At 29.9% G+C, this 14,315-nt stretch overlaps 3 protein-coding genes across 3 annotated transcripts; 2 read left to right on the forward strand and 1 right to left on the reverse strand.

Moving 5' to 3' along the window:
• Nucleotides 1-3,638: 3,638 nt before the first annotated feature.
• On the forward strand, nt 3,639-4,973 carry LOC137828487 (small ribosomal subunit protein uS14z/uS14y/uS14x). Its single transcript, XM_068635097.2, has 3 exons — nt 3,639-3,861; nt 4,534-4,633; nt 4,796-4,973. Exons 1-3 carry the CDS (start codon nt 3,800-3,802, stop codon nt 4,802-4,804), a joined length of 171 nt encoding a protein of 56 aa, XP_068491198.1. The 5' UTR covers nt 3,639-3,799; the 3' UTR covers nt 4,805-4,973.
• A 1,419-nt stretch (nt 4,974-6,392) lies between these two features.
• On the forward strand, nt 6,393-10,123 carry LOC150025734 (uncharacterized). The gene is made up of 4 exons (XM_090305484.1): nt 6,393-7,127; nt 8,759-8,987; nt 9,616-9,740; nt 9,871-10,123. The coding sequence occupies exons 1-4, from the start codon at nt 6,753-6,755 to the stop codon at nt 9,946-9,948; spliced, it is 807 nt and encodes a 268-aa protein (XP_090161610.1). The 5' UTR covers nt 6,393-6,752; the 3' UTR covers nt 9,949-10,123.
• A 1,678-nt stretch (nt 10,124-11,801) lies between these two features.
• Nucleotides 11,802-13,874, reverse strand: LOC150025735 (uncharacterized). Its single transcript, XM_090305158.1, has 2 exons — nt 13,639-13,874; nt 11,802-13,405 (listed from the first exon to the last, which is right to left on the reverse strand). The coding sequence occupies exon 2, from the start codon at nt 13,282-13,284 to the stop codon at nt 12,217-12,219; it is 1,068 nt and encodes a 355-aa protein (XP_090161284.1). The 5' UTR covers nt 13,285-13,405; nt 13,639-13,874; the 3' UTR covers nt 11,802-12,216.
• Nucleotides 13,875-14,315: the final 441 nt, after the last annotated feature.

Consider the following 14,315-nt stretch of genomic DNA (forward strand, 5'->3'; position numbering starts at 1 on the left):
AATTGAGAAAAAATAAAATAAAATTAAAAAATAAAATTAAAACTAAAAAATAAAATTAAAACTAAAAAATAAAATTAAAACTAAAAAATAAAATTAAAACTAAAAAATAAAATTAAAAATTAAAATAAAAATAAAAGGATCATAAAGAATATAGATACATAATATTAGTTATTATCATTTTCACTTAGAGTATTATTAGTTATTATCATTCCTTTCTCGGATCTGCAACACTCTTTATTACCCTAGGCTCGTTAATTTTTGGCTCAGTAAACTATAAAATACATAATATAGACTCATTATGAGAGATTGATTTTTTATGATTATATGTTGAATATAAACATGTTATATAAATAACATCTTTAGATAAACATTCATTATTAAAATCAATTTTAATATATTGAGAAATTAATTTTTAATTCAAAATATTGTATTAATTAAAATGTTATCGAAGGTTTATGAATAATATATTATATATATGTTTCGTATTTAACACATATATTACGTATATACTTGTGTTTTTACGCGTATATTTTATCTTCTAGATAAATAATGTAGATTAAAAGATTTTATAGTGTGTAACTAAAGAATATAATACATATCTCAACATATTGGATACTTTAAACTTATCATTATCCATGGAATTAAGTATCTATGATATTTATAATAACTAATTGGTCTCTCTTATTATATAATTAATAAAAGTATTTCCTATAAGATATCAATTATTTGCATAATTCTATATTTATTTAAAAATTATATATATATATATATATATTATTTATAATTCATAGTTTATCTAATCTTAAACTAAAACCTTCAAGTATGTTGAGTGAACTTATTATTTATATAATGGAGGTCTTGGGATGAATAACTAATTACAGGAAAATAATTTTATATATAGTTTTCGCAAACAAAAAGCAAGTCAGAGTCTCATCTATAAGTCTAATTTTGATATGACGTTACACATAAAACTTTAATCGACTTACTTATTCATGAGGGAATATGATTAGAAAGTATTTTGTGTTTTTATTCATAGTTATGTGTTATCTTTGTAGTACTTAATTGTATTTGGTAACTTGTTCTCTCACTATTTTTACAAATTATTGTGATTATAAATAGTATATGAACATATAAGACTACAAGTGATAATGTTATTTTCACTATTATTATTAGTCATTTCACAATAACAAAATCAACTCTTAAATTGCTTTTAACTTAGTTAATCATTCTTTTGATACTTGCTTGTAAGTAATTGAGTATTGATTACCTAATCTAATTATATTAACGATTGAATAAGAAGCATTTTGATTAAGTCAAACAAAAGCATACTCCATGAAAGTGTAAAAGGAAGGTCAAATTAGGATTTATAAAAGATAATTTGTGATGGGTGTCACCTAGCTCATGCCATGAAGTGAAAGAGGATTTTTCATTGCCAAAGCTAAACACCATTTGTCTTGCATTGGGCACCATTTCATAGTCATGCTCAATGTTGAGCACCATTTGATCCATGCTGAACATCATTTGGACGAAGAGATACTTTTATTGCTTTTGTATGCATGCACCCAACTTGAAATAAAGTCCTTGTTCCTTATGCTTAATTTATTAAACATAATATTCCCTTATTTCATCTTTTTCAAACACCTTAAGGTGATTTTCATACCTTTCTCTTAATTTTTTATAATTATATAGGAAAATAATTTTAATTATACTTTTTATTGATACATCTGACATTTTAAAATTCTTTTGATAGGATTTAGTAATGAATACAAGTAGAAGAACAAAGCAACATAAAAGCAGAAAATCTATCAAAGACAACACGATCTCTTGCTTAACGAGTATGATTTCACTCTCAATCAATCTTATATTTGATCAATCAAAACATAAACTAGAGAACAACAAATTTTGATAATTAGGTATCATTTAACAAAAATTATGCTTAACCCAACAAATTTTGTTGATAAAGATCATGAAAATATTGCTTACAAACCTCGTCCATCAACCTAAGTCTTGAAATAACGACTCACTTATGAAATGTTCTACCTTTGACTCAAAATCTCATATGTTTCAAAATAATTTTTATTTTTATTAAAGTAATACATTAATTTATTAAAAAAAATATTATTATTTTAAAATTGGTATGTTTTAATTAGTTTTATTAATTTGCGTGAGAAAACCACAAACTAGTATCATTGTGTGATAGTGAATAAATTACAAATTATTGAATATTTGGTAAGAGATAAACTTTTGAGAATAATTTTAATTTATTTGGGTTTTCATGTATACTATTATTGATTTGGAAATATTTATAAAGTTTTAAGAGAATTAAAAAGTGGACATGTTTATCACATCTTTTTAATTATTCGTCGCATTAAATAGTTTAATAAGAATTATATACTCGTAATATTTTATTTTATCTAGAATAAGTTAAATTCTCATCTTTAGTATAAGGGATTTTGTGGAAAATATAATTAATTAAGATATATTTGTTGAAAACATAAATCACCATTCCCAGTTGCAGATATTGTAATATAATAAATCATACGAATATGGTTATAACAGTATTATAGTATAAAAAGCTAAATAACTTAAGTCCAAATTTATAAAATAATTAAAACAATTACACAATAAATACTTAATTTTTTAATTATTTATTGAAATGAAACTATTTTATTTCCTGAATTATTTTAAATAATAAATTAAAATTCCAAATACTTTTGTTTGAATAATATTAAACGTAATATTAATTAAATTAATTTAATATTTTATGAAAACAATTATTTTAAAACCATATATTTTTTAGTTTCAATTAATATTTTATTATCACTAATTCATAGTATCCTTTAAATTTAGGGTTTTTACATTGTATACATATTAATATTTTTGTGAAGCATATAAAATATTTCATCATATATGTTGCTTTAATATATATTCATGAATGATTTGTTATTGATTCTGGTTACCATTAATAATATTTTTAGAAAAGTGGTTAATAGAGTTTAAAGAACTCGAATCCCAAAGAATATCTGTTAATTTTTATAAAGAAAAGATAGTGTGGGACTTCACCATATTTTGAAGTTCTATTTTATAAAATTTGAAATTTTAATTTTCTTAAATTTATATTTTGAATTGTAAAATTAAAAATATAAAATATATTTTAGAATGTATAGTTTATAGCATAATTTTATATTTTAGATTGTATTTTTTAAAACTAAATTTTAACAAATTTATTTTTTAAAACTAAATTTTAACAAATTTATTTTTTAAAACTAAATTTTAACAAATTTATTTTTTAAAACTAAATTTTAACAATTTTTTTTTTAAAAATGAATATATTATGCATTCGAAAACACGTTTGAAATTGTAATCTAATATACATTAACACATTCTAAAATAGGAAATCCAAAATATAATTTTAAATCAAAAATATATTTTTGAAATACATCTTTTGAATACATATTTCAGAATATGTCGATATAATATTTTGAAAATAAAATCTAAAATACATAACATATATTTGATATTTGATATTGTACATTTCAAATATATATTTAATATTTGAAATAATATATTTGAGAATAAATTTAACTTTAATATTCATGAAGTTAATGCAAGGCCCACAAAAATACCACACTAGGAGAGTTGGGCTAAAATTTAGCCCAATTAATATTTGACCCGGACTCCAGAAAAAACCCTAATTTGAGTGTGTCTATAAATTGATATATGCAGAAACCACAAGGAGTTCTCCCGCATATTCTTTAGCGACTGCGTTTTGGATCGAAACCTCTACTGCGGCGCAACAATGGGACACTCCAACGTTTGGAACTCTCACCCCAAAAGCTACGGTCCTGGTTCTCGCACTTGGTATGTCCCTGTTTCACTCCCATTTTAAGGTTTTAGATTTTTAATATCAATGTTTGTTTTTGATCTCAAATATACCCTTTAGTTGTTACTCTTCCTGTTTTTTCATTCCCTCCGTTTTAGATTATATAATCATGCAGGCTAAGTTTGAGCTATGAATGGAAATTGTGATTTTTTTTTTAGTTTTTTTTGTTTCATTTGTTTTAATTAATTTGGTTACGTGTTTGCGACCTTATTTTCATGTCACATCTTTTGTTTCACCATATAACTTCAGTGATGATTTTATAGAATGAGGGTATGTGTGTTCAGCTCATTATATCGAATGTTACCTTTAGCTTTTATTGGTTTTTCATTTTGCTGTGGTTTAAGTTTGTGTTGATACTTTGAGTGCAATCATGTGGTGGTTTGATCCGTGTATTCAACCCACCTAGCTGCATACGGTTTTGGATGTATTTGCTGCTGTATTGCCACTGAGTGAACATTTGAATTTTGTACTATTAGGATGTATTTGCTGTTGTATTGCCACTGAGTGAACATTTGAATTTTATACTATTAGGATTTATGTTGGCTTTTGATGTGTTGGGTTCATTTGATGTTGTTTGTCACATGTACTTTTGTGTAGTTCAATTGTTTCGATGGGCTCTGCTTATTGTTTTTATTGTTGTTTTCTTGCAGCCGTGTGTGTGGAAATCCACATGGATTGATCAGGAAGTACGGACTTATGTGCTGCAGGCAGTGCTTCCGCAGCAATGCCAAGGAGATTGGCTTCATCAAGGTATACACACATGGTTCTGCTATCCCCATTTATAGTGTTCTAACTAATTCAATCTGATATTGTGTCAAACTGTTATATGCTTCTTGATAGGTTGATTTGCTTTGTGTAATTTAACTGTCGTGCCTTTTGTCCTGATTACATTTTTTTTTATCGTTGTTGCAGTATCGCTAAGGAGCTTTTGTTACCTCCCGTCCAAATATCATGTTCTAGCTCTAGATGTTCCGAGGATGTTATGGTTGAAGAAACTTGAGACTTTTATTTTGCATCTAATTGATTATCAGACGTAATTTGTGGATCTAAGAATACTTTTATATATATTGTTTTGAAATATTGACTTTCATATCTGATCCTTAATCATTCTGCATCATATGCATGTGTCATACAGGTCCAAGTAATGTGTCCATTTTTGTTGGCGCTGCTTCATACGATCCTAGTTTGATTTTAGTTTTCAATGGACTTGTAAATGTGGAGTAACTAATCAATTATTTTACACACGGTCTGCAAATGCTGATTGATACTAAGCGCCTAAATGATAGACAGATAAATGTAGTATTTCGCCGAAATTGGCCTTGATGCAGCAATCGATTTAATGTTTGTAGACTCGTAAATTGTCGTTGTATAAGGTTTAGACGTAATATTTCAAAGAAATAAATGGTAAATTTATAGTGATACAGAATGACCAAAATCAAACTTAAAATGAACAACTATTTTTAAATTAATGGCACTCTTCTCATTAATACACTATTATTAATGTAAAACAGTTTTAATGTAGTACAGTATTATTTTTAAATTGAAAAACTCAGTTACTGTAATAATGTGTGGTGTATTTGTTATTGTCTGAACTTTCTTCAAAGAGAGAAAGAGCATAGCCACAAATTATAGTTAATCATCTTAATTAATTTAGGGATTATGGAAAAATAATTTGAAATTAAGCTAAAAATAATTATGATATTATCATATTTAAAAATTGTATAAGAAGATTGTTTCCTACACGTCATACTAGTTTTAGTAAAAAATCCAATATTTCAACTTTTCAACCCTATTATTCAAAATCAATTTTTCAGAAATATTAAACAACGTGTTAGGTTAGACATATACGTGTCACTCAAAGAAATGACATGTTACATAGATGGCACGAAACTAACACGGCAACCTGAGCCGACATGCTTAAATAATTTTTCTGTTGTTTTTTAATAGTAATATTTTTTAATTAAACAAATTCAAATTCAAATTCAGAACTTCATTCAAATCATTCAAAAGTTAAACACCAGTTAACATAATAAAATTAATACTTTGGAGTCAAATTTCCAAAATCATTTCATAAGAAACATTATTTGTCAAAACATGCTTATATCACTTTGATTACTAATTTTCAGAATTTGTTATTTTAAATTTGATAAAATTTTGATTACAGAATTTTCCAATTTTTTATTTTTTAATTTACTGTTAATATAATATTTAATTATTAATGTAAATAAGTAATTGAAAAATTGAAAGACCAAATTTATAATTATAATTTTATAGAATATAAAATTATGCTTTTACAAAAATATAAGGACTAAAAAGTGGATTTAGTTCTTTTTAATGTTAGTAAATGAATTATAATTTTCCAATTAAATAGTTAGATTTTTTTCTTAAAATGAAAATCTTATTTTAAAATAGTTATATCAAATGCATGAATTCATGAACGAAAATTATGTCAATTTCATCATTAATTCATAAGTTTTTAAATACTTTCATAGAAATTTTCGTAGTCTGTGCGATGAATAACAATTGTCATAGAAAACTAATTAAATTGAACAAATTGGTTGAAAAAAAAAATACAAATTTTTGACAAAAAAAAAAAACAAAAACTGTGTTAGGCACGGATTCTGGAGGTTGATGAAGAAGAGAGTTGGCTGGCTTTTGCATTTACATTGAACTGAACAAGTTGGGGGTTTAAAGAGCCAAACCCCTTTTCCTTTTTCCTTTTCTGACTTATGGAACATAACCATACACCACAAAATTCCCATGAACTGGGAAGTTTGACAACTGAAACCAAATTTTCATCAGATAAAGATTCAATCTTTCTTTGTTGAAGGCTACCAAAACCCCAAACACAAAAACCCATAGATAAAAAATGAGCAGTGCTTTACAAATGAACTCTGCCAAGATTTTTCATGTAATGGGGATGCAGAGGCACTTCATGCTGGTGAACCGTGTCATACATCCCTTCAAAAGCACCCCTTCTTCTCTTTACACCACAGTGCACTCTAAACCTTTTGTTGGATTGCCACATTTCCTCAGAAAATCCAGAAAATATGACAACTCTTTGTCTTTCTTCTCTTCATCTTTCTGCTCTTCTTCCTCTTCTTCTTCTTCATCTGCTGCTGCAACTTCCTTTTCCAAGGTTGGCTTTGTGAGTTGGTATTTGGGGATGATCAAGTCCTGGCCAATTTTGACAAAAAGTGTTACTTCTTCACTCATTTACATCGGTGCTGATTTATCTGCCCAGGTTCAATGCTCCCCTTTTAAGCCAATCTCTTTTGTTATGTTAAGATTGGTAACTAAGAAAAGAAAGAGGAAATGCATTTGTTTGGGTTGAAAATTAAGAGTTTTCTGTTAAGGCTATAGTTGATTTGTTGCCTTACATTTCTTACAAAAATTTAGGGTTTATAATGCAATTTCTGGTATTGCCTTGCCTAATGTTGTTGTCAATTCAAATAACTGAAGTTGTCTTATATTATTTTAATAATACGGGAAAGCTTTGGAACTAATTATGATTCAGAGATCCTGGTTCTTCTTGTTCTTTCTTCCCCTGCTTGTTCCTGTGAATATTTCATTATTTGGGCATGCTGTATGCAATTAAAGATGAGGGAACTGTAACGGTATAAAAATGTAATAATCTTGGGTAAAGTAGTAGCATGATCACAGTGTATTGTTCTGTTTCTCCATGATTTTCATTGTTGCTCTAGTACACACTTTGGTTTATCACTCTGCCATGAGATGCTTTGGATGTTTGTTAATTTTTTAGCAATATATTTTTTTCAATAAAATCAGTTTTAGGTGTTTCTACAGTCTTGAATATCCTGGAATTAGTTGTCTCTTTTACAATTCAACATTCAATTTGTAGTTTTTAATACCCATGGGATCATGGTATAGCGGGTGAGGTTGGTTTTTTGTGGCGAGCTGTGGTTGAAATCCCTACTGAAATTGATACCTTCATTTTGAACATGCTTGATTAAGACTCCTTAATGGTGACACTTTACTTGTGGAAAGCTTGAAAAGAAAAATTGTATTATCTAATTTTGTTATTGATATTTCTCTGGTGACACTTTACTTGTAGATAGTTAATTGTTTTCCCACAGAGATGCCAGTGTGCACCTATTTAACATTTGGACAATACATGAAGTGAATAAGTGCCTTTTGTTTTCTTATTCACCTAGCAGTGCACTGGATGCAGAGAACTTGGCTTTTGTTTTCTCTTGGTAGATGGCTCTTTGCCTGTTGACTTTTTGCCACTTACTTAGTATCAATATTACACCATTCACTTTCATGTAAAGTTCGATGATTTTCCACATTATAGCTTGGGCCATCTTTCAGTACATTGCACAATCACTAAAGATCTTTTGGCCATACTTTGCTTCTGACCATTTTTCTCTAAATAGAATTTATAACTTGGAACATGGAGTATGTTTTGAAATTGTTATTAGTTTGTACTTTTAATTGGTAAAAAAGTTAATGATAAGAAGGAAGCAAAAAATATACTCAAATCAATAAAAGATTCATTTTTTAACCTCAAATTTTATCCTGTAGTATTGTTACATGTTTTGAATGTGTTGATGATATGTAATCTTGAAAATACATACATTTCAATTTTCCTACACAATATGGTAAAAGTTTTTGCTGCTCACTTAATATTCTGAAAGTTATATGGTTAACAATGCTTGGAAGCCTCAAGGCTGACTCTATTAAATTCTTGCACTACTTACATTGGTTCACATTCTTGTGCAGACTTGAGACCTTTTTTATTCTATTGAATAGATATTTTCAACTCATTAAGTGACTTCACTTGGTTTAACTTGCATACTTCATTGAGTTGTCTGATCTGACGTACTAATGTTATTTATTTTGTTATTCGTTTAGACTATTGTGCAGGAATCTTCAGAAGATTTTGACTTTATGAGAACTTCACGCATGGCAGGATATGGGATGATCGTTTTAGGACCATCCCTGCATTTCTGGTACAATTTTATGTCAAAGCTTTACCCAAGGAGGGATCTTTTCTCTACATTGAAGAAAATAGTCATTGGTCAGACAATTTATGGACCTGCCATGACTGTTATTTTCTTCTCCTTGAATGCACATATGCAGGGTATGTTCAATTCTGTTACCATACTATTTATCACGTAGTTTCCTTTTTTGTACATGTTCTTAGGGGTAATGTTCTGGAACTGAATGAAGCTATTTTAAAACCAAAAAGATTAGAGCAGACAACTAGAGCTGTCATCTGGCTATATTATTGTGTTTGCTTTTTTTGAATCCTCAAGTTCATACTGTCATTTCTAAAACACTATAAAATACTCATAAACTTGCAATTTTACAATGTGGCAGTGCATTGTTGGGGTCCAGTGGCTTATTTCTTTTCAAAATATTCAATGTTATGCAATTTTGGTCTTCCTTCAACAATATAAGCTGGCTTTCAAGATGCAGGGGATATGCTTTGTACATGCATCTTGATTAATGCTGTGTTGCAAAGTGTCAATGTGCTGCTATTGAATTGCATTTTACCTTGCATATGTTTTTTCTATCATGTATTCTGTGTTTACCAATATGTCCAATCTCATGCATAGGTTGGCTGTCCGTGTTTGTGCATCAAACATCTAATATGAAGTCCAAAATTTATGAACAAAATGAAGTGTGTTGAAACTCAAAACCGTTTCATATTTGATTTTCTGCCAAATTCGTTATGAAGTGCTAAACATTTTCTCTTGGGTTGCCAGGTGAAACGGGCTCAGAGATAGTTGCTCGCTTAAAACGTGATTTGCTTCCAACGATGCTAAGTGCAATTATGTATTGGCCTATATGTGACTTTATTACCTTTAAGTTCATTCCTGTCAATTTACAGGTACCTGTTTAATATTTTAGCTTCTAGCCTCTTTTGTCTTACAGCATTCATGCCAGTAAAATAAGTTTTGCAGCCAAAAGATTTCCTTTCTACTTTTTGTTATTGACTCTGCATTGTTTCATATTGGCAGCCATTGATCACCAATTCATTTTCCTACTTGTGGACTGTTTATATGACTTATATGGCAAGCCTGGAGAAAGCAGCCTGATCACTATCTTTGTTTCACGATTCAGACTGGAAGCTGCAGGATACAGACAAATCTTTTGGATGTCTGCACTAATTCTGATCTCACTTTGTCCATCACTATGCTACTCACCAAGATACTCGGTTGTGTAATTGCTGACCTTTTTTTCTCGAAATGCATTTTTGAATCATTAGCATTTCCTTCTTGAGTAACTCTATTCTTTCAAATAACATACTCGTGGTGGTGAAAAATTAAGAAGTGGTTGATACTTTGCAAAACTTTAAGCATAATGAGCAGCATGATCGTAAAAAAATCGTCAGAATAGTGAATTATAACTGTTGAAAAGGTAATATCAGAAACATTGACCATACCCACAATGTTTCTTTGATATAAACACATTTATAAGTTGATTCGAGCCATGATTTTAAAAGCGAAATGTCTCTGACATTATGAAAATGAACTTTTTTCAAGTCTTGTAAAGGAAACAAGTGAAAGAAGATATTAAGTTCAAATTCTAAGTATTATTAGAGCTTGTTTTATGTAGAACGGGATCATAGGGTGGTATTGAGTAAAATGGGCGTATAACAAATGGCATTTTATGTTTTGCAATTGGAACATGAGACCATAAATATTGATAGCATAACACACTTCTTCATCACGTCATATGCTATCATGTGTATTGTTCCGCTTTGCAAACACCCTAAACATGTAACACGCAGTGAATTAGCAGTGTTCAAAATCCAAATTAAGCTTTTACAAACCGTTAAGTCGACTCAAAAACTGATAAAAGAAAATAACATATTTCTTGCAATTTGGTTATGTTTCCAGTTATTGTTGTGAATACAAATTTATATTTTTTGATGTGTTAAATATATTTTTTATCCATATATTTTATGTAAAATTGTTTTTTTTTTCATAATCCAAATTTTACTCATTGTAAAATTGTTTTTTTTTCATAATCCAAATTTTACACATCGTTGTATATTTGTAATAAGGAACTTTTTGGAATATATACATGAAAAATATATTTAACCCATTAAAAATTATAACTTTTTTAGTACTAGATCAATAAAACTTAATATAAATTAAATTAAAAATACCAAATTTATCACAACTTGAAACTTAATTACTATATATTCTTGAAACTGAATTAAACTATATTTTTAAGAGGTTTGTAATATGTGATTTTTGTTTTTCAATTGGGAATATGTATTAAACTAATTTGTATCATTCACTTTGTAATTGAAGTGCACAATTTACTTCCATGTTGTAAAAAGGGTGTTAAATATTGTAAAAGAATAATGACAAGAAAGGGTGGTGCACAAAATACTTTTATGTTGCAAACGGTTGCGCCAATAAGATTAACGCGAATATATCAGTAAAAAAATGTTGCTTTTTAGCTAAAATAATTTAAATAAATAAATGAAAAAACTACTTTTTTTTCTAAAAAATGTCTGTGTACAATATAGAAGTAAAAGGGTATTGTCTTTTATCTAGAATATTTTAAATAAAAAGGAAAAAATATTTATCTTTTCTAAACCAATATGCCATAGTAATCGTGTAATTTAATAATTAGATTTTATGTTCTGGTGGCTTTTCATTTCAGCTCATTCACACTATTATCGGTCCAGCACTGATGCATGGTGAAACAGTAGACAATGTCTTTGCTACACGAAAATCTTTGCAGGGCTCCTTCTACACAGGGAATCAAATTCCTTACATTCAAAATAGGATGGGTTCTTGACTCAGTTCTTGTATCTATTTAAGAAGCCTATTGTCATTCATTCGAAATTGTAGAGTATAGCAAGGTTATAGGAGTGATCCAAAATCAATTCCAAAACCTGTTGGCAAATACAGTGGACCAGCCATTGGTGAGATTTAGAACTCAGAATGCAACATTGTTATATTTCAATGAAAAATTGTTGAACTAAAACAAGTACAATAGAGAAGAAGTGAAGATAGAAACAAGAATAAGAACGGGATACCATGAAAAATGGTGACCCTCTTGAAAGTATGAAACAATGAACTTCTTAAACCCCTATCTAGAAGTTCACATATTTTTTGTATTAACAAACATGACTCACTTCCTAGCAATCATCAATCTTTAAATCTAAAATCCTGTTGTTTATTGTTTTGGTAAATTGTGGAGCTTCAGGAAAAGACAAAATTCCAAATGTAAGTCAGCTGTAGTAAACGCTTCCACATTCCAAGCTTTCAGCAATTGCAGATTACTAACTCTGCCTTAGATTTCCTCTAGCAGTAAATATCTGATCTACAGTAACATAAGCGGATTCACTCTTCTGAGGCACGTATGCAAATCTTCTCAAGTTGTATAGGCCAATCTGGTCCAAGAACTTGAGGATTTAATTCCATTGCAAGACGGAAATCTGAAAGAGATGCACAGGCAGATCCAGTTGCTTTTTGCATGCATCTTCTAGATAGCAAAACATTTGAACTGGTGGCTAACTGCCTGTTCCGTTGTGCATGCTGCTCATTTCCACATCTTGACCCAGCTAAATCCATAAAGGATTCAATCAACCTCTTCAGGTATGAATCCAGTGCATTATTCAATAGATTTACACAATCCACTGTCACAGACAAACCTTCCTTCTCCAACTTTTGCTCCAAACGACTCCTCAAAGATCTGGTGTCAGGGAGATCTCCATTGCTGAGACAGGTCTCTGGAAAACCTTTGCTACATAATGAAACATTAGAATGACGCCTTCCACCACGAACAAAATTCATCGATATACCAAGAGGAGCTGTAACAGGGCTCCTACTTTGAACGCTGGGGCTTCCAGCCATCTGTTCAACCTCCTCTCCTTCTTCAACGGAAATTGGAGGTCTACTGCCAAGGGAATTCAATTCTGTCGCACTCTGCTGCTCCAGTGTCTTAGATATCAATTCTTCAGACGCAAGACCAAATTGGGGTTTTCCCAGGGGGCCCAAAGCATTTTGGCGGCCCTTAGACCTTCGGTCTCGAGCAGCTGAAGGGCCAATCCTCCGCAAGGAAGGAGGAAACGCGTCCCCAAACGTTTGCATAGAGCCTCTCTGCAACCCATTTGAATCTTTTACACTCAAGGCAATCCCTGCTCTTGCAGAGCCACTCACAGGTGGGACTTTAGCCAGACAAGCATTCTTCAAAATCGCTCTAATTAGTCGATTGTGAAGAGGGATATTTTCCCTCCCAATTATCACGATGCAAATTCTGTCAAACTCTGACTTGCTTATCTTTGAACTCAATAATCTTCGAAGCTGATCAAAGTACTTGTCAGCTCTCTGATGACCAACCTTCCTAACGATCAGAGCTTTCAGCTCCAATGTGTCAATTCGAGAATAGCTTCGTTTCGGTATCGTCATTTTGCCCAATAATCTTCTTCTCACAATCACTGAGCCAAACTATACAATCGTAATCTCATAAGCTCCCGCAAATCCAAAACAAACGCTTCCTTAAACCCTAGTTCCCTAACAATATGCGTATCTGCAATTAATCAAGTTTTCAATCAGAAACCATAATCGAATTCAACTATTCACTGATTACAATAGCAAATCAGATGACAATTGCTGGGAAAGACAGCATGCTTTGGGAGGAAATTGAAAAACGACTGAATTCGATAAATACAAGCATAATTATCAAAGAAGAAAGAAAACCCTAGCACGATTTTGAAGAAAGTTGGGAAAATCAATGAAGTTAGGGGAAAGAGAGATTCGTACCGTAACGGGTCGCCGGCGGTGGGAATTGACTACGAATAAAGCTTCTGCGCGGCACAATTGATATGTCAGTGGCGTGTGTTTCTTCCGATCGCGGTGGTTCGGATGAGATGAGAGAGACCAAACCCTAACGGAAATTGACAATTGAAGAGATGTGTGTTTCTTTCAGCACCCCGTTCTCAACCCAACCCTGCGCTCTTTGTTGTTGAGTTTCTCTTCCTTCCCATTCCAATTTGCAAAATTGAGAAAAAATAAAATAAAATTAAAAAATAAAATTAAAACTAAAAAATAAAATTAAAACTAAAAAATAAAATTAAAACTAAAAAATAAAATTAAAACTAAAAAATAAAATTAAAAATTAAAATAAAAATAAAAGGATCATAAAGAATATAGATACATAATATTAGTTATTATCATTTTCACTTAGAGTATTATTAGTTATTATCATTCCTTTCTCGGATCTGCAACACTCTTTATTACCCTAGGCTCGTTAATTTTTGGCTCAGTAAACTATAAAATACATAATATAGACTCATTATGAGAGATTGATTTTTTATGATTATATGTTGAATATAAACATGTTATATAAATAACATCTTTAGATAAACATTCATTATTAAAATCAATTTTAATATATTGAGAAATTAATTTTTAATTCAAAATATTGTATTAATTAAAAT

This window comes from Phaseolus vulgaris, chromosome 7 (genome assembly GCF_051622355.1).
Source record: "Phaseolus vulgaris cultivar YP4 chromosome 7, ASM5162235v1, whole genome shotgun sequence".
Classification (NCBI taxonomy): domain Eukaryota; kingdom Viridiplantae; phylum Streptophyta; class Magnoliopsida; order Fabales; family Fabaceae; genus Phaseolus; species Phaseolus vulgaris.

Coding starts and splice junctions, on each gene's coding strand:
- LOC137828487 (XM_068635097.2), top strand. CDS start 3,800: ATGGGACACTCCAACGTTTGGAACTCTCACCCCAAAAGCTACGGTCCT. Junction 3,862..4,533: donor GGTCCTGGTTCTCGCACTTG/GTATGTCCCTGT, acceptor GTTTTCTTGCAG/CCGTGTGTGTGGAAATCCAC.
- LOC150025734 (XM_090305484.1), top strand. CDS start 6,753: ATGAGCAGTGCTTTACAAATGAACTCTGCCAAGATTTTTCATGTAATG. Junction 8,988..9,615: donor CTTGAATGCACATATGCAGG/GTATGTTCAATT, acceptor TTGGGTTGCCAG/GTGAAACGGGCTCAGAGATA. Junction 9,741..9,870: donor TCATTCCTGTCAATTTACAG/GTACCTGTTTAA, acceptor TCATATTGGCAG/CCATTGATCACCAATTCATT.
- LOC150025735 (XM_090305158.1), bottom strand. CDS start 13,284: ATGACGATACCGAAACGAAGCTATTCTCGAATTGACACATTGGAGCTG.